General features: G+C 41.6%; 1 protein-coding gene across 8 annotated transcripts in view; it reads left to right on the top strand.

Moving 5' to 3' along the window:
* Nucleotides 1-25,754, top strand: part of STIM1 (stromal interaction molecule 1) — a 183,512-nt gene that overhangs the window by 86,153 nt on the left and 71,605 nt on the right. For 6 of the 8 annotated variants that reach the window (XM_074335861.2, XM_019732634.3, XM_019732633.3 and 3 more), the window contains exon 2: nucleotides 8,051-8,181. In XM_074335861.2, coding sequence (XP_074191962.2) covers nucleotides 8,051-8,181 — 131 coding nt within the window. Of the gene's footprint in view, nucleotides 1-5,422; nucleotides 5,584-8,050; nucleotides 8,182-25,754 lie in introns of those variants that run through there. The other 2 variants (XM_074335859.2, XM_074335857.2) reach the window with 2 other exon arrangements.

Below are 25,754 nucleotides of genomic sequence, written 5' to 3' on the forward strand. Positions count from 1 at the left end.
CTTTGCATCTTTGTAATTCATGTACTGTGCTCATTGTACTTTTGTGGGCAAGGACTGCATTTTTCATCTCTGTTTGAATTTGCTCCTTCATGCAACAAGTTCTTCTGGGCGTTCATTTGTTCATTCAACAAATGTTTATTGAAGCCCAATGGTTATGTTAGGAACTTTGCTAGGTGCTAGGTGTTGTCCACAAGCCAGGATTCAGCCATGAAGAAGACAGCCATGGTTCCTGCAGCTATGTAGCTTACAGCTTATTGGAGAAGACAGGCATTAAGCGAATTATCACATAAATAATTAAAATTGTGCAAAGTGTTATAAGTGAAAAATATGAGGTGCTTTGGAGAATGAGTAGTGTAGACCTAAACCAGTTAGGGAGGGAAGATGAGTCGAGGATTTTAAAGAATTTAAACTGAGACCAGCAGCATGAGTCCGAGTTTGCAGATCAAGAAGGAATAAAGAGCCTTCCACATAAAAGAATTCTAGGTGGTTCTCAACTTGGGCTGCACCTTAGCATCACCAGAGAAGTGTAAGAGAGCAGATGCAGCAATTGGACTGGTGCTTCATACTGGTGCTTACTGTTGGGAGCATAAGTGATACAACTATTTTGGAAAACACTTTGACACTTACGTGAAAAGTTAAACAGACCCATATCATATAACCTAGCAGTTCCACTTCTAGTGGAACTCAAGATAAAAGTGAGAACCTATTTTCACTCAAGAAAAATGAAAACAGTTTTCCACGCAAAGACTTGTACAGGAATGCTCATAGCACTTTATTTGTAATAGCTAAACACTGGTCACTGGATAAACAACTGATGGTATATTCATTCATTGGACTCAGCAATACAATGGAGGAAACTACTGATACATGTGACAACATGGTTGAATCTCAAATCATGCTGAGCAAAAGAAGCCAGACACAAAAGAGAACATACTGATGATTCCATTTATTTGAAGTTCTAGACCAAGCAAAATTGATTTGCAATGATGGAAATCAGATCAGTGGTTGTGTAGGGTGGGAGATGAGGGTTGGGCCAAGTGGGAACAATTCGGAGTGAGGAAACAGTCTGTATTTTGATTGGGGTGGTGGTTATACAAGTACATATGTTTGTCAAACAGATTGAACTGTATACTTAAAATCGGAGCATTTTATTACATGTAACTATACCTTAAAAATATCCATGCTCCAGGGGCAGCCGGTTAGCTTAGTTGGTTAGAATGTGGTGCTCTTAACAACAAGGTTGCTGGTTCGATCCCCACATGGGCCAGTGAGCTGCGCCCTCCACAACTAGATTGAAACAACTGCTTGCCTTGGAGCTAATGGGTCCTGGAAAAACGCACTTAAAATAAATAAAAGTTAAAAAAAAAAAATCCATGCTCCACATTTATAAATGTCAAGAATAGGTAAAACTTATTTATGGTGATAAAAGTCAGATTAGTGTTTACCACTTTGGGGGGAAGTGGGGGTAGTGGTCGTGGTCATATTGATTGGACGGGGCAAGAGGGAGGGAGTCTTCCTGGAGTGTCAGGAATGTTCTATGTCTTGATTTTAGTGGTGGTTATATGGATATATAGATATGTAAAAGTTAATTGATCCATGTGTTAGTTTATGCACTTTACTGTGTGTATGTTATGTCTCAATTAAAGGAAAAACAGAAAAACAAACCCCTCAAAACAACAAAGCCATACTAAGTCCCATTCATGGAGATATTGACTGAATTGGTCTGGGATGAGGCCTAGGCATGAGCAATTTAAGAGCTCCTGGTGACCCTAATACGCAGCCAGAGCTGAAAATTGTGCTGTGTGCAAAGGAGGGAAGAAGCTTGACACATCAGAGAAGGGTCACACGAAGATGAAGGAGGTGCTGGACATGATACCAGAAAGGTGACAGGTGGCACATCCTTCTGGGCCCTGCAGGCCACATTAAGAAACCTGAACTTGGGGGCTGGCCCGGTGGCTCAGGCGGTTAGAGCTCCGTGCTCCTAACTCCGAAGGCTGCCGGTTCGATCCCCACATGGGCCAGTGGGCTCTCAACCACAAGGTTGCCAGTTCAATTCCTCGAGTCCCGCAAGGGATGGTGGGCTGTGCCCCCTGCAACTAACAATGGCAACTGGACCTGGAGCTGAGCTGTGTCGTCTACAACTAGGACTGAAAGAACAACAACTTGAAACTGAACAGAACCCTCCGTGGCTAAGATTGAAGGGACAACAACTTGACTTGGAGAAAAAAGTCCTGGAAGTGCACACTGTTCCCCAATAAAGTCCTGTTCCCCTTCCCCAATAAAATCTTTAAAAAAAAGAAAAAGAAAAAAGAAACCTGAACTTTATTCTAAGAGTATTGAGAAGCTTTTGAAGGGCTTTAAGTAGGGAGAGGACTTGGACAGAGAGATTCAGCTGTCGTGCACAAGCACAGCCTATGGCTAGCATTCCTGCTGACTTTTCTCCCCGTAAGGGTGGATTCTGATCCCGTCGAGTCACTGCAGAGCTTGCCAGTCCTGGCTGGGGGGTGGGAGGTGAAGTGGGGGAAATTATTCTCACAGATGAGGCTCTTGTTTGTAAAATTTAGCAATTTCCAGATTCCCCTCAGGTTCCAACCAAACACTAAGGAACAGTCTGACCAGTGCTTTCTCTATCCCTAATCTGTACCTTCTTCCTTGACTGCTGTTTCTCTCACTTCTTTCCCTTTGGGCTTATGTCTCACATCAGACAATCCGTTGTCAGGCTCATCTGCAGTGCCTCTGCTTTATGTGCCTACAGGTATGTGTTCTCTGGCGGGTGAGTTACTATTCAGTGATAAGGGAAAGTGGCTGGGAGAGAAGAGGCACTAGGTGGATGGTGAATATTGGTGGTGGGAATTGATGGGTTGTACTCAAGACTTTCTTGCCTTTTGGGGAGATATGGTTTTTTATGAATCCATTCTTTGTGCGTTCATTCATTCAGCCAGCGTTTCCTGAGTGTATGCTTGACAGGGCAGATGTTCGTGGGGTGCCATCGTGGGCCCTGGGGATAGAGTGAGTCAAACTCAGTCCTTGCCCTTTTCTGGATGTGGCATGTGAACAACTCAGAGCATGAGAATTGACATAACAGTGTTATGTACAGAGCGCTTTGGAACATCCAGCAGTAAATGATTAATTCTTCCTGGAGAAAGGAGAGGTGATTTGGACATGACGGAAAGAACTTGGCTGTTTTATTGGCCAGTGGTTAACAAAGTGTGGTCTGCAGACCACTGGGGGTCACCAAGATCTTTTTGAGGGGCCAGAGGTCAAAACCATTTTAATAATACTGCTCAGATTGTATTTGCTTTTTTTCACTGTGTATACATTTGCACTGATGGTTCAAAAGCAATTAGGTAAAATTGCCGACATCTTTACAGGAAACAAAGCAGTGGCATAAAACTGTGCTAGTAGTTGCTGATTTCCTCACCTCCACACACTCTGTTTTTTTTAATTTAAGTTTTTAGTAAAGAAGTAAAAATTTATTAATTTTATTAAATTGTACCCCATGAATACATGTGTCTTTAGTATTCTGTGTGCTAAAACAGGAAGTTATGCATAAAGCACTTCTGTTGCATGTAGAAGTTTGATGTTTATCTCAAGGAAAAGCACTTGTGTGATTGAGTTACAAGCTACCTCCTTTTTTTCAGGGAACACTATATTTTAAAGTATAACTGGCAGCAAACTATAGTTACTCAGACTTATGTATATGTGGACATTTTCTTGAAAATTAGTGAAGTGAGTCTGCTACTTTAAGGAAAACAACTGGTAGTATTTGTTGCCAATGACAAAATTTCAGGTTTTAATTGAAGTAGAATTTTGGAAAATTTGTATCTGCCACTATGAGTTTGACAGCTCTCTTAGATTTAAAGCTTTTCATATGAAATTAGTGGTGATATTAATAATAGTGATTATTTTGATATTGTATAAATGAAATGTGTCAAATTTGGAAACTCTGTCTAACTCATTGAATCAGTAGTTTCCACATGACCAGTGCATTATGTTACAAAGTCACCCATGGATAAAAGATCTGTTCAAAGTACAAGATAACCAATGGATTTTAATGGAGTACAAAAAATTCATCCATATAGTTTCAGATTTCACATTGCAACTAACATTTAATAAACCTACTACTTGTTGAGTTTTGGTGTAGTATCAGAGGAGAATGTCCACAATTATCTGATAGGTTATTAAAATACTCGTGCCTTTTGCAACTACATATCTGTTTTAATCTTCCACCACAACACACTGACTGTGGAAACAGATATAATAAGACTAGTTGTCTTCTATTAAGCCGGACATTAAAGAGATTTGTAAGAATGTAAAACAGTCCCACCCGTCTCATAATTCTTTTTCCAGAAAACAATTATTTTCATAAAAACACATTATTTATATCAACACATAGGAGATTTATTGTTTTAAAATCAGTTATTGCTAAATATTAGAATTTGTGTTTTAATTTCTAGTATGGTAAATATCAAATAATTGTGGGATTAAAAAATTTTAAGAGTATAAAGGGATCCTCAGGCCAAAAAATTATAAAACCTGATCCTATGCTATTTTCTCCACTTAGAATTCGTCTCTTCTGCCTAGCAAATCCTACACATAATTTTGGATTTGGTATTTTATTTAGTCATTCTTTGAAAAAAACAGTTACTGAGCACCTATCAAGAACTGGCTTTTGCTTGCTGCTGGGGACATGGTACCAAGCCCTTAAAGAAATTATAATCAGATGGGGAAGACAAACAGGCAACTGCAACAGAGTATGATAAATGTTACCAATGATCGCCACGTAAATGTTGTGGGGATCAGAGACACTTGCCAACTTACCTACAATGTATGACAGGTCTATTTGATTGGACTACACCTCCTGCATTTGAGTCTTCATGGTCTGACAGGGAAAGTAGCTGAAGTTAGCAGAAGATGGAAACTATTCATTTGCTGCTGTAAGAGAAAAGAAGGAAACTACAAATGTATTGAATGTTGGCTTTATGCAGGACCTCTGCTAGGTGTTTTAACAAATGTGGTCTAATTAATTTTCACAAAAGCCCCATGCAGCAGAGATGATTATCCTCATTTTGCACATGAGATATTGGAGGCACAGAGAAGTTAAGCAACTTGTTCAATATCATATGGTTGTAACAGATGAAGCTGAGATTTTCACATACGTGTTCTGACTGCAAGTCCAGGGCCATTCATTGCGGTAAAAATGTGTTGCCAAATGGATGGATCTTCTAAGGTATTTCCAGATGGCTCTGGGAAACCTTGCCAGATGAGAATTTATAAAATAAGGTAGAAAAGGTCTCAGTTGAAGGGGTAATTTGTGAATTTTGGCTGATATGTTTTTTCTGGACAGGAGTCTACAGCCATATGGGATATCAAGATTTTTTACTCTCTTATCCTTAATCCCTTTTATCCTTCTCTATGCCAGATGATGCCAGCAGCAAAGGTCACCTGTCTGATCAGGTTACAAATCAGAGCCTGGTGTTTGAAGCCTAAACTTCTTGGACTTGCCGTGGGCTTTTGGGAAAGGGGCTGGCAGACCTCAGGCTAATGGTGCCTACCCTGGAGAACCCCAGTCCCTAGAGCTTGGTAAACTATTTCCGTTATTTTAAAAAGCCTATTAGAAGTTGTGCTTTACTTAGTATAAACCTGTGTGTGGTAGATATAGTCTAATGAAAAGATTGCATTTCTTTCCTTTGGGTCAGAAATTTGTCAATTCAGTGTGGTTCAGGTGTGCTACCAATACTCCTCTAGAACAGGGGTCCACAAACTACGGACAGGGGCCAAATCCAGCCCACCACCTGTTTTTGTAAATAAAGTTTTATTGGAACACAGCTAAGCTCATTTACTTCTGTTTTGTCTATGGCTGCTTTTGTGCTCAATGATAGAGTTAAGTAGTTGTAACAGAGAGTATATGGCCCATAAATCCTAAGACTGTCTGGTCTTTTACAGAAAAAGTTTGCTGACCCCTAGAGTAATCTTCATTCTGTCATGGCACTAGGCACATAGTGTTTTAATTGCCTATCTCCTCCACTTTTATAATTGAGCTCCTTGAAAGAAAAGATGAAATCTGATTCATCTGTGTATGCCCCATGCTGATTACAGAGCCTGACACATGAAGAATATTCAATAAATGTTGTTTAAATGGGCATATCATATGCTGATCAAAAAAAACTCTGATGGGAAATTGTATGTACCTTTGAGCAATGCAACAACAGGAATAAGGAAGGAAAAGTGTTATGCTGGTTGTGCTAATCTCAGTACTGTGTGCTTCATCTATGAAGTACTTATTGCTTATTGCTTCATTGCAATTTTTTTTGGATAGCTACGTCACGAATAGGAGTCCATGAATGAAACAGTTATGCCAAGTGCTCTTGCTAGTGAGGAAGTTGTGAAACAATGCCTTAATCTTTGGCTACATTCTGCTCTTTCCTTCAGTACCCAGCACCCCTCTACCCCACCCTCCACTCCCCACTCCAACTTGGCAGGACAAATATAGAGGAACATAAGGTTACATGGAGATACTTCTTTTGTATGCATACTCTTCGTCTTACTTTTTTTTTTCCCCTAAAGCCATTTTTTCAGTGTGCCTCTTACCAATATTACCATTTGTGGCTTCCAGAAGACGAAGCCTGCCTAACACTCTCTGGTCACCTGGGCATAAAGGCAGTCAGATGAAGTGCTGGCCTCGGAGACGGCAGACCTGGACTCTCACTGTGGCTCTTCAACTGCCTTTGACTTGGGACGTATCAGTTAACATCTGTGAACTAAATATTCAAGATATTGTTATTGAGTTACGTCTGGGACACTTAAAATTTTTATTTGTGTACCCCTGTCTCATTTTGAAAAGGGTTGGAGCAACTAGCAAGTGCTAGGGAGGTGACCTGTCTCGTCCTGTCAGTGTCTGACCAGCAGACAAGTGAATGATTAAATGGATTAGAGTGTTTCAGGTCTTTGATCAGTGTCTTCTAGAACGCTTCAGAGCAGCAGTCTCTTTACCCTGTCTTTGCTTTCCCTCCGGTGACAGCTTCTTATATTATCTGGTAAATCAGGGTTTTTCTTTTATCTTCTTTGGGGGTGACCCGAAGAGTATTTTGCCTAGAAAGTAGTTATGAAGATCAGGGTCAAAAGGAAAGAGGAATTTTAGATTCTGGGAATTGGAACAAATACTAGAAACTAGTTAAAATATCTTTTTCAAGTAATGAACTTGAGGCCTGGAGAAGGGAAGTGACCTCCCTAGGGTCACGTGGTAGAGCTGAGACTAGATTCCAGACTCTTTGTGACGTGCGCATCGGTCAGGCTAGCAGTTTTTCAGGTTTGTAAGAGAGGTGTCATGGAAGACCCAGGGTGGCCGAGGCTCTTGTGCTGGTTTTACTTCTGCCTGACTGGCTGTGTGTGATGGTGGGCAGAGGAAGCCGCACTCCAGGCTTCCCAAGCTGTTGTACCAGAGGAACTCAGGACCTTCGATGCCTAATAGATATTTGCTAAATGTCATTCACTGTCTCTGGGAAGGCAAACGATGTGAAGGGTTTCCTCAGTTAACCTGTGGCTGGCATTACATGTCCCAGCAGTGACCAGGTGAACAAAAAGGAAAACTACATATTATTCTGGCATTGGAATGAATGGGCTGTTATCCTGTCTCTAGAAAGATTTGTATTAATTTACACTTGTTTGTTGACTGATTAAAAATCATATTTCATCTGAATATGTATTTCTTTGGTTACTAGTGAGGCTAAACTTTTTCCTACGTTCACTGGCTATTTGTATTTTCTCTCATTTGTATTTTTTTCTTGTGAGTTACCTAGTCACGTTCTTTGTCTAGGTCCCAGTGTATTCTTAGTCTTATGCTGGGCTTCCCTGCATTGTCCCTAAATGAGGGAGCTCAGCATGTCCTTGGGGAGGTAGTTAAAGGCAGGATGAGACACTCGTCTCACTGTGCAAAGAGCCGGTCAGGTGGCTCCATGAGGAACCAGGTAGCTAAGGATACGGAGACAGGTGGGTAATAGAGGTTGGGTGGCAGCCCCCGGTAATGTTGTCTCTGGCTTTTCTTTTGCAGAGTTTTGCCGGATTGACAAGCCCCTTTGCCACAGCGAGGATGAGAAGCTCAGCTTCGATGCGGTCCGCAGCATCCACAAGCTGATGGATGATGATGCCAATGGCGATGTGGACGTGGAAGAGAGTGATGAGGTGAGCGCTCGCCACCGCGGCTCTCGCTTCTCCTGTGTGAACCGGCCCCAACAGCTGTCTAGGCAGGCTGTTCTCTGTGGAGAGATGTTCTTGATACTGGCTTGTTGTCTCGGGACTCGTCCCTGTCAGGGGAGGTGATTCTCAGCAGAGCAGTGTCTACGAGCCAGCTGCTCAGAGTGCAGGCCGTATGTCTGTCTTGTGCCTGGACTGGCTCCCGTCTGCCTGTCGGCTAGAAGCACAGCACTCACTGAGCTGTGCTGTTTGAGAGGGAGAGGGAGCCCCAAGGTCCGTCTCCACAGTTTCCCCGGATCCTACTGTAATCCTGCTGTAGATGGAGGGTATCAGTCTGTACTTACTCTGAGCTCAGCCCTTTGTTGGCATGAGGGAGAGAAGGCAAGACAGTTAGATCTTGCCCTCTGGGAGTATATACTCTATTTGGGGGGAAGAAACAAATGTTTCTAGAAAGATCATTCCAAATTCCAGGCTGCAGTTGCTGGGAACCAGTTCACTGGTCCACAGAGTAAGAACGAGAGGAACATGTAGATGGAAAAAACTCTGTTATTGTTTCACCTTTTGGCATTACTACAGCTCCAATCCAGAGAGCCCAGGGTAAGTACAAAGTCATGTGTGAAAAGATTGAAAGGTTTCAGTTGATTTCAAGCTCATCACGAGCCAGCAGTGTGGTGGACCTGCCAAGTTGTGCCAGATCCGTAATAGTGATATGTACGTATCAGGAAGGGCGGGTCATCCAAGTCTCTCCTCCCTGACGCTTAGCCTGCCTTTAAGTTCTCAGTTCATTTTTGCATCTCACGTTGTCAGAAGCATTTAAACAGCGAGAGACTACATAGAGCAGGGTGACGTGAATGATGAAGAGTATAGAAACTATGAAATGGAGAGAGCATTCAATACAATTCAGTATTTGTAAGTGTCTATTATGTATGTGCCAGGTACTGTTCTAGACTTGGGGATGTGGCAGTAAATAGGACAGATACATCTGCCATCATATAATTTATAATCTAGTGAAGAAACTTTAGCCTCGAGAGTAAAGATTTGGGTAATATAATTTCTGTCTTCAAACACATTACAAGTGGAGGAGTCAGACTTAAATAGCAATGATGAGAACAAAGAAAACCACAGCACTAGCTTATCGTTTATTACTCTCTTACTCTATGCCAGGCACGGTGTTAAGTTCTTTGCATAGTTACTCTTTTAACTTTATTAACAACCTTATAAAGTTGGTATTATTATCAAGGACTGGAGCCTTGGAAAGGTTAAGCATTTTGTTCAAGGACACACTGGATATGAGCAGAGATCTGATTTCAAAGCGCATGCTGTTAAGTACAGCTGTATTGTTTCTCTTATTCTAAGGGCAGAGCCAGGACAAATGAGGTGAAAGTAAAATATAGGCACATTCTTTTAGAATAAAAAGATTGCCTAACAGCACTGTCTCATCATAGAACAGACTTCTGTGGTAGGTAGGTAGTGAACTCGGTGTCACTGAAGAGTGACAAGTAGAGACAGCATTCCACTGATTGGGCAGCAGAGGGGATGCTGGTATTAGGCTGAACTAGATAATGTCTAAGGGATTTATAAGAGGGGGAAAAAAGACTCCCTGGAGGAAAAGTAGAATTTGGTAGAGTGAAAGGGGGGCAGCCTGAGTAGTAGGGAACGCGCGTGAGCAAAGATGTGGAGGTAGTAAGAAGCATGGTGGGTGGGTTTGGTTAGACGGAGTGACTGTGGTAGATAGAAATCCACAGGACAAAAACCTGGAAAGGAAAGTGGGGCCTGGGCAACCAGGCTAAGATACGTATACTTCCTGAATGTGACAACTGTAGGTTCTTGAGCAAAGACAACCACCATGATGAAAACAGCTACACTTTTGGTCACAACTAGAAGTGTCTCTGGTCCTCACAGGACCCAGTTTTGTCTGTGCTGAGAATAGAGCCGTGTTCCTGGGAGTGAATACGGCCTCACGGTGTCCTGGTCTCCCTCCAAGGGCCTGGCCATGGGAGGACTGGGAGAGGATGGCACCACAGTTAGGAAGGTGATAGGATCCAAGATCCACGAATTCCTGGATATCTTTGTCATCGTCCCTCCTTCTTTTTTCACTTTCTGCTGAATTGCTTTGTAAATGAGAGGAAGAAGAAAATGTTCTTTTTAGAGAAATGTTACCACAACAAAAAGCTCATCAGCACAAACTGTTCTAAAATAACACAAAAGCTGTCACCCTGCTCTGTGCCTGGCGAGCTGTTCTTTTTCAGCATAGCTTCTGCCTGCCTTGGCTTCAGCTGCTCTTCCTACAATCTCAGGCCTCTGGTGGTTAGAGTAGCCTGTTAGCCTGGGTTTGCACCATCACTCACATGCTACTTTCTTTGAAAGTAAAAGTCATGTTAGCAAAATGCGTGTGCTTAAGTCAGTGTAACCACATGTGAGCAACCTCGGAGTTCAGGATCTAACTAGAAAGTTGGGTGGACAGCTCAGAGCTTAGGATATTGGATAATGGACACCGAGGCACCAGAGAGGAAACCCTGGTTGTGGTGGCCATCAAGGACCCGAGATTTTCTGACCCCTTTAAAAGATGATTTCCCAAGGACCGTACTAGAAGTCTGAAGATACTCTATCAAGGCCTCATTTATTCAGCCTCATACATATCAGTAAGTTTTTCAGATAATTGAACTATAACCTCAGTAGTAGATCTTTAAAAATTTTAGCCTTTTTTGAAGTGTTTTTTCTTACAGATTATTGTGAGCAGAGTGTTAACTTTATTTGGATAATTCAAAGCATGTCTTCAGGGCCTCTTGCACTATTACCCCAGTGTCTAGATTGCTATATGCAGGGTTGTGATTTCTTCTTACAGTTTTCCTGTCTCTTTAATTCATTCTCATTTCTGAATGCTGCATCTACTCTGCTGTGAGCTGTGAAATTAGACTTATGGTAAACTGAGACTCAGCAGGCATTTTATAGAAAATATAATCTCGTTTCTGTGTAGGGGGCAGCTAGTTTGATCAAGTGCCGTCTTTGCTTGCTTTTGTCCTAGAGGCTGTAGATTGTGGGCCTTTCAGATGAGCAACATGGCACTATTGGTGAGTGCCTTTCTTGCCAAGATGGCAGGGAGTTCTACCAGCCTGGCAGTGTGGGAATTCATTACCTATGTTTTATTCAGAGCCCTGGTGGGGTACTGCCATGTGTCCATCCTGCAGACTGTTGTCCTGACAGGTCTGAGGTGGACAGACAAGGGCCTAAAACCACTGTCCCCTTGACTGGACCAGATTCTTTGAAAGCGGTGTTATTTTCTTTTCTGGAGTCTACATGAAAAATTAAGGATATTTATTCATCATTAAGCAAATTCTTACTCAATACCTGTTATGTACCAGGCACTATTGTGGGGCTGTAGATTTCATAGTGAGCAAAACTGATAAGATCCCTACTTTGATAGAGCTTGCATTCTAGTGGTCTGTATGTCACAGGTGACTGAATAATAAGTAAACTTTGAAATTGGGCCGAACTATGATCAGATTATAGAAGTTTAGTGACTTCCCCTTTGATTTTCTCAGGGTAAAATGGTGGTTAATGATTTCTACCTTTGCAGGGTTGTTTTCCGAACTAAGTGAAATAAGTGCTGTTAAAAGTTCCCAGTACAAATAAAAAAACTCTTAAAATTCAACAATAGAAAACAAGCAACTCAATAAATAATGAAAAACAAAATTGAACAGACACTTCATCAAAGAAGATATTTGGATGACAAATAAGCATATGCAAAGATGCGTAAAGTCATTAGTCACTAGGGAAGTACAAATTAAAACCACAATGAGACACCGCTACACACTTAATAGAATGGCTAAAATTTAAACATGGAAAATAGCAAGTGCTAGGCAAGGAGGAAGAGCCATTGGAACTCTTGCTTATAAAGTTTCTTATAAAGTTTCTTATAAAGTTTAACATAACTTACTACATGGGCCAGCAATTCTACTTTTAGGTATTTACCCCGATGGATAAATGAAAATTTAGATTCATGCTAAAATCTGTGCACTAATATTTATAGTAGCTTTGATCATAATCACCCCAAACTGGACACAAATCAAATGTCCTTTAATGTTTGACTGGATAAAAACTATGGAACACTACTCAACATTACAAAGGAATGAACTGTTGATGCACACAGCATAGATGAGTCTCAGAGGCATTATGCTGAGTGAAAGAAACCAGTCTCAAAAAGTTACATACTATATGATTTCATCTACATGACATTCTGAGAAAGACAAAGCTAGAGGGATGGAGGCTAGATCAGTGGTCACCAAGGATTAGTGTTTACCAAGGATTAGAAGGTTTGACTACAGGAGAGCATGAGGGAATTTTGGGGGGTAATAGAATTGTCCTGTGTCTGGATTGGAGAGGCAGTTACAAGAATCTAACTATGTATTAAAATTAAAATAGAACTCTATCCCCTCCACCCCCAAAGTTAATTTCATCATATTAAAAAAAAAATTCCCAGCACGTTACCTGACACACAACTCAAGCTCAGTGAATGCTAGTTACTTTCCCCTTTATGTTTCCTCTATATATCCAGGAAAACCACCTGCATCTGAAAGTTATATTTAACAGTTTGTTCGACTGATGTGTTTCTCTCACCAAATTGTGAGCCTCTTTTGGGCAGGGACTGACCTTATGGGGTTTGTTTGCCTTGCTTTCTCCGGTGCCCAGCAGAGTCTGGTAGGTGCTTAATCAGTGTGTGGAATGATTGACCGCCCCGCTGTAGCAGCGTGGTGTCAGGCTTGAGCAAGCCTGTGGGGGTGGGGGTGGCTAGGTGGCACTAGGAGCCTGGGAAGCTGCAAAAGCTACTTATGCTTCTGTTAGTGTCTGTGGTTTCTGGTGTAGAAATATAGCACAGGGTTAAGAGTGTGCTCTAGAGTCCCAGAGACCTGGCTTTAAACCTGGCTCTGCTTTTACCAGCTGTGGAAACTTGGAGAAGTTACTTATTCTTTTTAAGCCTCAGTTTCTTCATTAGAAGTGGAGTAACAATAGTAGGCACCTCATGAAGTTATTGTGAAGGTTAAATAAAATAATGCATATAAAGCGCTTAGTACAGGGCCTGGCACATAGAAAAGGCTCTATAAAAGTTAGTTTTTGTTATTATTGTTATTGTTATCCTCAGAACGCATACATTTTGATTCAGACGGACCTGTATCCACTCACTGACTATGTGACAAGTACATAAATAACTTCACCTCTGTGAGCCTCATTGTATTCAGCTTTTTGAGGAGGGTAACTCTTTGCAGGGTTGTTGCAAGAATTTAATGTATGCAAAGCCCCAAGCACAGTACCTACCACATACATGTGCTAAATCCATGTGTTTTCCTCCCATAACATGATGGTATAGATAGTGAGGGCTGGCAAGAATTCCAAATGCGCTCTCTCATCATCCCAGGGCTTCCCAACATTCCGCTGTGGGAGCCATCCCCACAGTAGGGGGTGGGACGCTGCAGGGGCTGGTTCTATCTTTGCTGAGTGGCTGATATTAAGGAAAGGGGGGCACAATAGAGCAGGGCCACATTTTTCTAGGGGCTGCAACTTCTCTGGTAGCTCACCCAGCCTCCTGTCTATTTTGAATAACAAAGCCATATTATGGCACTGTTATGAGATCTACTTGACTTTAGCAGGGTAGAAGTTAACTTGTTTTTTACCTTTTTTTATTGTCCCTCCTGAGAGGCATGCTAGGTCCTAGGAAGTTGTGAGAGTTGGGAAAGGATGGAATCTGGCACCAGGTGGAATCCCGGCTGGAGGAACTAAACCCTGAGGGGAGCAGCCAGTAGTTGCACTTGTGATGATATCCAGAGGGCCAGTAGGGTTTGGACTTGATGGGAAGTATTATATGGGGAGTGAGAGAGAAGCCCGGTGCTGTGGCCAGAACGAGCTAATTTGGATGAACGTAAGTAGCTGAGTTATGCTCAAAAGTTATTATCATGATTACTAATGATTGTTATTCTCCCCTCAGCGGTTGGGCCTCCTTTCCTTTTATCCAGGTAGCTGTGGACACCTCTGAGTGTTCCCTTGCCTCCGATTTCTCCTCTACCAGCCCATGTCATACACGCTGCCGCTGATCTTCCTAAACTACATGTTGGCTTTGTGTCTTGCGCATGATTTCCTTTTCTTGTTCCATCTGACTTCCTGTGCCAAATACTCCATCCCTTCAAATCTGGTCTTAGCCTTCTTTGTAAGACTCTCTAGACACACCTCCTACCACTCTTGTCCTTTGTCTCATAGACTTTCCATATTTATTCCAATCCGCTTTCTTTGTTCAGGTAGTTCTCCTTACCTGGAATTAACTTCTCATACCCCTCCCTCCAACGCCTGGCCCTGTCTGTATCAGTCTTAGGTGTCCTCTGGAATGCCCCTGTCTTACTTTTCATGAACCGTCCCTGACTTTCCCACCCACTGACCTTTCTCATCTCAGTACTAACTCTCTCTTTTTTAAAAAATTAGTTTTATTGGGGAACAGTGTGTTTCTCCAGGGCACATCAGCTCCAAGTTGTTGTCCTTCAATCTAGTTGTGGAGGGCGTAGTTCAGCTCCAAGTCCAGTTGCCATTTTCAATCTTTAGTTGCAGCAGGTGCAGCATCCCATGCGGGAATTGAACCGGCAACCTTATTGTTGAGAGCTTGCCCGCTAACCAACCGAGCCATTCAGTCGCCCCTCTTGAAGCTCAGTGGCAGCTCGTTGTCTTCAGTCTAGTTGTGGAGGGTGTAGCTCCCTGGCCCATGTGGGAATTGAACCGGCAACCCTGTTGTTCAGAGCTCGCGCTCTAACCAATTAAGCCATCCGGCTGCCCCTCAGTACTAATTCTCGTAGCACACAGTCTGTCCCATAAAATTTACCTTGCTTATAAGTTTGTCTTTTTGCACTAATACTGGAATTACTAAAAAGCACAACTCTGATCATCACTCCTACCTTGTAAAGGGGGTTGGTGAGACAGTAGCCTCCCTCCCAGGTGCCAAGCCCCATGCCAGCTGATGACATACACAGTTTCATTCAATCCTCAACCACTCTGTGAGCTAGGTGTTAATAACTATTTCAGAAATGATGAAATTATAAGCGAGTGGCTTACCTTTGCTTACTGAATTAATCTAAACTCCAACCTGCCCTTCAGTGCTCCCACAATCAGACTTTAGCTCACCTGACTCGGTCACGTTACACTGCATTCCCTCATTCTGTTACATTCGCTCTTCATGTCCCATTGCTGTGCCTTTGGTTCAGATAACTCCTCATCCTGGCATCTCTCTGCCTCCCATTTTTGCCTGTAAACGTTCCACTTGTCCACCAAGGCCTAGACCGTGGTTTGTCAACCTCAGCATTATTGACATTTTGGGCCAGATAATTTGTTGTTTTGGGGAGCTGTCCTGTGCATTGTAGGATGTTTAGCAGCATCTCTAGCCTTTACACACTGGATGCCAGTAGCAAACCTCTACCCCACCCCGCCCCCAAGTTGTAACAACCAAAAATGTGTCTGTTGCCAGTTGTCAATGGTCCTGGGGGACAAAATTGCTCCTGATTGAGTAGTTTTGGCCTAGATTAAATGTTTCCTTCAAGAAACCTTGTTTGTTCACCTTCAGTAGGAAATGATCCTTCTTTACTTATGTTCGAGAATACTTGGCGTGACTCTCTCATGTGGCACGGTGCTCGGCATTGTAATTGGTTGGGTCCATCCTACGAGATTGCGAGCGCCTCCGGGGGGAAGGAATCATGTCTTATTCATCAGTGTTGCTCCCAGTATGCTTGGTGCAGGGCCTTAACTTAAAGGTGATGACTTAAGCTTTTTTTTTTGAATTTTAAAGCAAAGAGTCTGTCTTATCTGTCTGTGTGTCCCTTAAATTGTTTCCTTAGGGCAGAACAAGAGTATAAAGTTGGCTGGTCAGGGTATGTGGGGGACAGGGTGCTTTGGACTTGGGAGTTCCTGGCAAGATTAGCAGCTGAGTTGGTGGTGTGCTTTTACTAGGAGTTGCTAGGCTCTGGGCTCCAGACATGTTAGTGTATGATGTGCTCCCCTTCCCTGTTCCTCTACCCTGTGCTATGAAACACATACAGAAACCTGAATGGAGGTGAAAATCACTGTAGTTAATTAAGGAAAGACTTAGAAAAAACACATACTAGAGGAGCATAAACGAAGAAAAGGAAAAAAAAAAGATACTGAGAGTGCTGAAAGGATTTTTCCATATAACCGATAAGGAAACTGAGACTGAATTAGCGCCTAGTTATTTGTTTCTTGGGTTATTGCAACTCAGACCTGCATCAGGCTGATGAAGACGTTAACTGCTGGTGGTAGTTGCACACTTCTGTGAATCTGCTAAATAAAAACCCTTGAGTTGTACACTGAATTGGCATGCGAATTATATCTCAGTAAAGATGTTAAAAAATAGAAGTGTCACTGCATTGGTCACCTCCCACCTGCCTTTCTGTAGCTTGGTCCATAAGAATCCCTAGGGCCCCATAGAAAACACTTCGCAGACCATGCTGGTTTCTGTCCCCATTTCTCCCACTCTGAAGTTTGGCCGATAAGTAGAGGTGCTTCCAAGTCTGAAGTACCATGGTTTCTGGAAGTGGAGATCCCTCTTTGGCTGACAGCTAGGTTGCCTGTTTTTCTAGGAAGGTGTAAGTGGCTTTTGAGGATACCAGACTGAAGAGCCCTGAGATATTCTGTTTGGGAGAATTTCTCTCCTCCTTCACTCCCTTCGTTTTTCTTTTTTGTAACTGTCACTTCTGGGGAAGCTAAGATGGCAAGAAAGCTATGGGAGAATGCTGGTTGGTGATTCCCTCTCACCTACATCAAATTCAGATCCCTTACCATAGGGGTTCCATGAGGGGAGCTGACTAAGTCGTCCTGTTTTATTTTTCTTGGATTCATCTGGTGCTCAGAGCCTCCTCTGATTCCCACTGGTGCTCCCGTGCCGGCCCCTGGGAAGCAGAGCTCTCCCCTTGACCCCTGGGCCCAATCCAAACAGTTATTCAAATAACCTCAGTATAGGTTTTGATGTATACATTTCTGTTGCTGCAGTAATTATTTTTTGACCTAGAGGACTGTTAATAGTTTGGAGGTAGCTCTCTGGTTTTTTGCCTTCTAGCTCCCTGCCTGTCTCCTGGTGCAATCACCATTTTATTTCCTGCCTCGTAGAACATTCTGAGAAACTACCCTAAATCTAGGCAAAGCACAGATTGAATTCTGCTCTGGCCCTTTGGACAGAACAGAAAGGACTGATACCATGAATGACAGCATTCTTCAGGTGAAATCTGCTCCTTAGGCTAAGGAAATGACCCGCCGATTTTTCCTTATGTTAATTATAGGATGGCTGTAGCATTCACCTACCAGGAGTGGCTCATAGTCAGTTTAGAGACTGCAACCCCCATTGAATTCAAGTTCTGTGGCATTGCTCATGCATTCAGCATTCAGCCCTAACTTTTGTGAGTTTCTTGGACATTGATTTTTTAAAAGTCTAAAGCATGAGCTTTGGAGTCGAACCTGAGTTCACATCCAAGCTTTGCAATGTACTAGCTGTAAGGCCAAGTAATGTGGAGCCTCACTTTTCCTCATCTGTAAAGTAGAAATGAAAATGAGATACTCTGCCATTGACAAGCCCTCATGCTAGTGAGAGAGGCAGATACATAAACTGGCAATGCCAGCAGCACATTTTAAACTATAATGGTGGTGTGTGTAGGGACTGTGCAGTTTCAAGAGGGATAAGGTTGAGGTAATCTAACATATGCTGGTGTAGCAGGAGACACATTGTCAACCAGCATCAGGGATGGGTACCAGTTGCTAGACAAGCTGACTTACATGTCAGAGGGAGTAGGCATGGTTTGCAATCTGTCCAGAGCCTTAGCCAGATACAGGATGAAGCAGCAGCTCCCCCAGATGGTACCTCTCGTGTTTCTAGGAAAACCCAGCCTGTCGTTTGCTTTGACAGACAGGGAAATTCTTTCTCACTAAGCAGACTGTTGTTTTCCTTCCTCCCCATTTTGTGGGTGAGTCTGCTTTGTCTATTCTGGATGGTAAACCTGCTGGTGACAGGGATTAATTACGCTCGTAACATTTTTCTCTGTGTGCCCGTGTAGGTCCGTACGTCTCTATGTGCCTTCCTGTTTGTTTATTTGTGTGTATACGAGCACATCATCTTGTGCCTTTCTGTATTTGTCTGTGTCTTGCTATATTTAGACGTCTCTGTGTGTATGACAGTTAGTGGAGGCAGGGGAGGAACACTGAGCCAAGGAAGTAGGAGCTGAGAGAAGCCCATAAGCCAGGTTGAGGATTAAGGAGAAGGTTAAGAGCAGAAGTTTCGGCTACAGTACAGTACGCAGGACCTAGAGGTAAGAGCAGAGCCAGAAGTGGAATCAGAAACCCCAAGGGGCTGTTAGTCTAGGCAGGATCTGGGCTCTACAAAGTGGTAGGCCGAATGCAGTGGTCATCTAGCAGCCAGAAATGGTCAAGCCAGCAGAGAGAGAAAAGCCCTGCTTCAGGTAGTAAGCTTCTGACTTTTCCTGTCTAAAGAGAACTTAGCGGCTGGCTCCCAGGGCCCCGCTTGCCTTCGGACCTAACTGGTGTTTGTGCCTAGGGGCCCAGGTTTGGGACGGGCAAACTTTTACATAGCACCTTCTACGTACAGGCACTGTGCCTTAAATGATATCATTTTCTCCACATTGTAACCGTGAGGTAGTCTGCATTTTACAGGCTCAAGATGACATAGTGAGGAAGTGGCAGAGATGGGATTCAAATGTGTATCTGTAAGATTCTTTTTCCTATATGTCACTTCCCAAGCTTTCTGATATTTCTGGGTGGTGAGCTAGCTCCCTGATTAGTTGAGAGTGAAACACTGTGAGGGCTCAGGCAGTGTGGGGTTGGGAGGGTTGGAGAGAGAGTTTCTGGGCTCTGCTTTTGAGATTGAGCACTTTCCTCCACATAGAATAATGGTTCTTGCTTTCAAGGAGTGACCCTCCTCTATATATCTGTCTTACCTAGGTGCTTTCACTATGTCTGTTAATCTCTGTGTCCTTGGATCCCAGTGCAGAGCATGTCACATACTAACTGCTCAGTAAATGCTGGTTGGGCAAATGAAAGAATAAAATACTTCTTAATAAAGGCTTTTAGAATATGACCCAACAATCCCTCTCCTGGGTATCTACACAAAAAATCTGAAAACATTTATTTGTAAAGATATATGTACTCCAATGTTCACTGCAGCTTTATTTACTGTGGCTAAGACATGGAAACAACCAAAGTGTCCTTTGATAGATGATTGGATAAAGATGTGGTGTATATACATAATGGAATACTATTCTGCCATAAGAGAAGATGAAATAGTGCCATTTGTGACAACATGGATGGATCTTGAGATTATTGTGCTGAGCAAAGTAAGTCAGACAGAAAAAGTCGAGAACCATATGGTTTCACTGATATGTGGTATATAAAACTGAAAACAACAAAAGAACAAGACAAACAAATGAAGAAACAAAGACTCATAGACACAGACAATAGTTTAGGGGTTACCAGAGGGTAAGGGGGGAGGGAGGTGGTAGATGAAGGTAAAGGGGATCAAATATATGGTGATGGAAAGAGAACGGACTCTGGGTGGTGAACACACAATGGGATTTATAAATGATGTAATACAGAATTGTACACCTGAAATCTATGTAACTTTACTAGCAATTGTCACCCCAATAAACTTAAAAAAAAAAAAAAAGGCTTTTAGAACTTTTGGTGTCTTCACTACTCCCTTAGGCCTTCTTTTGTGATACTGTGATGCTCTAATAGTATCATAGACATTTTATTTTTATTTTTTTGCTATTGCTTATTGACCCATGAGCCTGCATTCTTCCTCTTGGGGTTGATTAGGAGCCAGAAGGTTCTTAAAGAGAGGCATGACTTTGTCTTATTCTCCTAGTTCTCTGTTTCCCAGCCTTCCCCCTCACTGCCCAAAGGTGAGTGGCATTCTTAAGGAACACATGGTGAGCCCTCAACTTTTTTACCAAGTTGACTGAAATTGGTGTTCCGTTTTGGAAATGAAATCCAGGAGGTTTTTCTGCTGCTGAGTGCTTGACTGGGTTTGTGTTTCCCAGAGTCTTAGAGAGCCATGCATAGGGTGGTAGTAAGGGGAACACCTACGAGGGGACTCAAAGCTGACTCGTGTTTATGGGAATTGTAAGGGAGAGAAATTTCCTTACCGTGGTTCCCAGAAAATAAGATCTAGCTGGACAATCAGCTCTAATACGTCTTTTGGAGCAAAAATTAATATAAGACCCGGTCTTATATATCATATAAGACCGGGTCTTGTACATCATATCATATATCATATCATATCATATCATATATCATATCATATCATTTCATATCATATCATATCATACCCAGTCTTATATTATAGTAAATTAAGACCGGGTCTTATATTAATTTTTGCTCCAAAAGACTCATTAGAGATAATTGTCCGGCTATGTCTTATTTTCGGGGAAACATGGTAGTACTTGAAGCCATAATGGAGAGAAGGTGAGGTGCACTTAATACAGGGGTCAGCAAACTATGATCCCCTTCCTGTTTTTCGTAGTCTGCAAACTAAGAATGGCTTTTATATTTTTAAATAGGTGGTGGTGGTGGTGGTGGTGGTGAAATCCAAAGAAGAGCTTTGTGATGTGAAATTTATATGAAATTCAAATTTCAGTGTCTATAAATAAAGTATTGGTACAGAGCCACTCGAACCCATTTACATAGTATCTATCACTGCTTTCACACAAGAACAGCAGAGTTGAGTAGTTGTAACAGAAATTGGATGGCCCAACAAACCTAAAATATTTACTGTCTGACCCTTTACACAAAAAATTTGCTTGGTCCCTGGTCTAACCCATCAATTTTTGAAAACCGTTTAATTGAGAGATAATTCACATACCATACAATTTACCCATTTAAAGTATACATTTCAGTAGTTATCAGAATATTCATAGATATGTGCAACCATCACCACTGTCAGTTTTAGAACATTTTGCCACCTCGAAGAGAAATCCTATACACATATCGTACCCCTATCCTCCTATTCCCCCCAGCCTTAAGCAACTACTAATCTACTTTCTGTCTCTATGTACTTGCCTATTTTGGACATTTCATATAAGTGGAATCACGTAATATATGGTTCTTTGTGACTGACTGACTTCACTTAACATAATGTTTTGAAGATTCATCCATGTTGTAGCATGCATCAATGCTTCATTCCTTCTTATGGACGAATAATACCCTATTGTATGGACCCACACAGCGTTTTGTTTATTTACTCATCAGCTGATGAACATTTGGGTTGTTTCCATCTTTTGACTGTTATGAAAATGCTGTTATAGACATGTACAAGTTTTTCTGTGGACATATGTTTTTAATTCTCTTGGTTATATACCTAGGGGTGGAATTGCTGTGTTAGATGGTAACTCTATATTTACCTGTTTGAGAAACTGCCAGACTGTTTTCCAGAGTAGCTGAACCATTTTGACATTCAGGCCAATAGTGTATGAGAGTCCTGATTTCTCCACATCCTCACCAACACTTGTAATTATCTGATTTTTTTATTATAGCCATCCTAGTGGTGTGAAGTAATATCTCATGGTTTTGATTTGCATTTCGCTGGTGACTAATGATGTCAGATGTTTCTTCATGGGCTTATTGACATTTTTATTGCTTCTTTGGAGAAATGTTTTATTCATGCCTTTTCCCATTTTTAATTGGCTACTTGGCTTTTTATTATTGAATTGTCAAAGATCTTTATATATTCTAGATACAAGGCCCTTATCAGATATATCAATTGCAAATATTTTCTCCCATTTGGTAGGTTGACTTTTCACTTTCTTGATAGTACCCTTTGAAGCACAAAAGTTTTCAATTTTGATGAAGTTCAGTTTATCTATTTTTTGTTATTGTTGCTGCTCATGCTTTTGATGTCATATCTAGAATCTGTTGTCAAATCCAAGATTATGATGATTTACCCTTGTGATTTTTTATAAAGAATTTTAAAGGCATATGAAGCTTAACATTCTCCCAAATGGATTTTAAATATTACCTCATCCAAAACCTGCTCTACCCACAGCCTTCCCTGTCTCAGCTGAAGGCAACTCCATTGTTTCAGTTACATGGACCAAAAATCTCTTTGAATCGTCCATAATTCCTCTCACAACTCACATCCATTCGTAAATCTGGTGGGTTCTATCCTCAAAATAGGTCCACAATATAATAATTTCTCATCACCATTCCACTGCAGGCACTGAGGCTCAATAGTCTCCTAACAAGTTGCTATGTGTACAGTCTATTAATATAGCAGCCAGAGAATTTTCTTTAAAAAACTAAATCAGACTATTTTACTCCTCTGCTCAGAACCCTGTAGTCGCTCCATTTTCATTTAGCATGAAAGCCAAAGTTACCACAAGAGTCAGCATGGCCCTATGCGATCTTGCCCCCACTTATCATTATGTTCTCTCCTTTATCTCTCTCCCTTGGTCACTCACCCCAGCCACCCTCTTTGCTGTTCCTCAAACACCCTTGTTGTTCGTGTCTTAGGGCCTTGGTTCTAGCTCTTACTTGTGCCTGGAATATTTTCCTCCCAGATATCCACTTTGATAACTCCCTCATATTCCCAAATACTTTGCTTTTCTCATCCTTCACCTTATCAATGAAACCTTTCCCAGACTACATATTTAATAGTGAAATCTGCAACTTTATCTTATTCCTGGAATCTTGATCTCATTACACATCACTGTTTTTGGTTTATTTTTTATTTTTAAGGACTTGTCACCTTCTGGAGTCTATCATTTAATCATTTATTTTATTGTTTATTGTCTAGACTATAAGGTCCCTAAGGGCAAGGGATCCATTTTATTCAATGCTAAATCCCTGGTACCTAGAACAGTACCTGCCTCAGTGTTGGTACTCAATAAATATTGTTGAGTGAATGAATAAATCTATTTGAAAAGAAGCAGATTTATTTTTTCATGTGGATTCAAATTACTATTTGGGGTCACTTACGAGCCTTAAGAACTTCCTTTAGTATTTATTTTTTTAAGTGTGTCAGCTAGCAATGAATTTTCTCAGTGTTTGTTTATTTGGAAATGTCTGTTTTTGCCTTTACTTTAAAAAGATAGTTTTGCTGATATCAGGTTCTTGGTTGACCATTTTTTTCTCTCAGTTTTTTGAACGTGTCATGCCACTGCCTTCTGGCGTTTTTTGTTTTTAATGAAAAGTTAGCTGTTAATTTTATTGTGCTTCTCTTGTATGAGACAAATCATTTGTATCTTGTTGATTACAAGATTTTCTCCTTGCCTTTGGCTTTCAGTATTTTACCATGATGTGTCTGTTTGCAGATCTCTTTATTTATTCTACTTGGAGTTTGTTGAGCGTAATGGATGGGTAGATTAATGTTTTTCAATAAATTTGGGGATTTTCCTGCCATTACTTCTTTAAATATTTTTTTCTGCTCCTTTCTCATTAGCCTCTCCTTTTGTTTACTCCCATTATACATATATAGATGAGCTTAATGGTGTTCCACATTTATCTGAGACTGTTCATTTTTCTTCATTCTTCTTTCTCGCTGCTGTTTGGATTGTGTAATCTCATAAAATTTGTTAAGTCTTTCTTTAGCTGGTTCAGATCTACTGTTGTGCCTCTCTTCTGAAAATTTCATTTTAGTTATTATACTTTTTAACTCCACAACGTCCATTTGATTCCTTTTTTAATAATTTATATCTATTGATATTCTTTATTTGATGTGACATTATCATCACACATTACTTATTTTTTTAAATTATGGTTTTCTTTAGTCTTTCTTTGAACATATTTTTAATGGCTGCTTTGAAGTGTTTTTCTGTTAAATCTGAAATTTGGTTGCTCTCACAGTTTCTGTTGCCTGCTTTTTTTCTGGTGTGGGGGTCATACTTTCCTGTTAATTTGCACGTCTCCCATTTTTTTAATTGGAAACGGGGTATATTTGATAATATACGTAGCAACTCTGGGTACTGGTCCAACTTCTCTGGGGCTTGTTATGATTTGCTTATTTGTTTGGCGAAGACTGGGTTATTTTAGTGGTCTTTTCCCACCACCTCCACACAGTGCGAAGCCTCTGATGTTGCTTCTCAGAGGGTGCAGCCTTGGTTATACCCACAGTCACGTTTGGATGACAATGGTTTTGGCAGGGCTTTCTTTGACTGTCTCTTTCCAGAACCACACCCAGCTGTTAAACTTTATTAATTACCGTCTGATTACTCTATTGTTTTCAACAATGCCCTGGGGCATAAATTTGCTCCACAGACTGGTCCAATTATATTAGGGTTCTATGGAAAGGACAGTTCTTGAGAACAGTATTTGAGATTTGCTCTTACCCCAGAAGGGCTCCTCCCAGCTGTTTCTTTCCCATGTTCTCACCAGAAAGTTCTCCAGCCTGCAGTTTAGCCTATACCTCCAGTGAATCCACCTGTCTCCTTCCACATCTTTCCAGCACAACTTTCACTGTTTCTGAGAGCACCCTTAGTCTCAAACTTCTTCACACTCTGTTGCAAATAAAGTAATTTCCTCTGGGAAGAGATTCAGAGCTCTCTGTTTTATGATCTGCTTCTCCCCCAGGCAAAATCTCTGAGTCATAGTTCTGGTGCTGGCGTTGGGAACAGTGATGTGTTTCTCTGTGAGTGTCACTTCCACTTTAGGAGCTGAGCACTCGGTAAAGAGGTGGTGGTAGCCTCAGGTCTTCTTGGCTTGCTTCTCCCAGAGTATTAACTGATGTTTTACAAGCCAGGGCAATGGCATCAAGGCCCCAGTATTCTCAATGGAGCTGCGTTCAAGATGAAGCCCCTGTTCCATGAGTGGGGAATAAGTGGAAGAAGGGAGGCCTACTTCTTGGTTGCACTCATCTAGAATGTAGCTTTAGCAACAGGTAACTGGAGGCTGGATGAGAAATGATGATGTCCTGCCCCTTTCAGGCATACAGCCCTCCAACTGGGAGCTTAGGGGTGAGGGAACCATGCGTTCTTGGCTGCACCAGTCTGGTATGGAGTTTCTCGCTTACTGATTTGGAAGAGGGAGGGAGAGAGAGAGAGCAGGTGTTAGTTCAAATACTGCAGACTCTCACTGTTCTTACTGAGTTTTAGTAGACCTTCTTCAGCAGATGTTTTTTCATTTGCTGTGTGCCATTAGGACCATTTCTATAGACTTTAAATGGTTGCTTTAAAAAATAATTTCCCCCAGTTTCACTGGAGAGTGGGTCCATGGATCTTCTCAATCCAGAAGTCCATTCCACCTCATCAACTTACCCAGAATTCATTCTGTCTAGTGCTATGTATTTATCCTATGTGAATATGGCAGTATGACCTCAATTAAGAAGATACTCCCTTCTCTTTCTGTAAATATTTTAAAATTAGTGATCTATTTCTATCCTTTTTTTATAAGTCAACGATTCCCCAGCTGGTAGTCCTTGGCTAGCTTGGATACTTTGGTCCTGATGGTTTGCAAGACTGGAGATACCAGAGTTTCCCAGTCTTTGCCATTCTGACCAGATACCTAGCAATCTGCAACCTTAGATG

The sequence above is a fragment of the Rhinolophus sinicus genome, chromosome 14 (genome assembly GCF_057876585.1).
Source record: "Rhinolophus sinicus isolate RSI-liver-muscle chromosome 14, RSI-T2T, whole genome shotgun sequence".
Taxonomy (NCBI): Eukaryota; Metazoa; Chordata; class Mammalia; order Chiroptera; family Rhinolophidae; genus Rhinolophus; species Rhinolophus sinicus.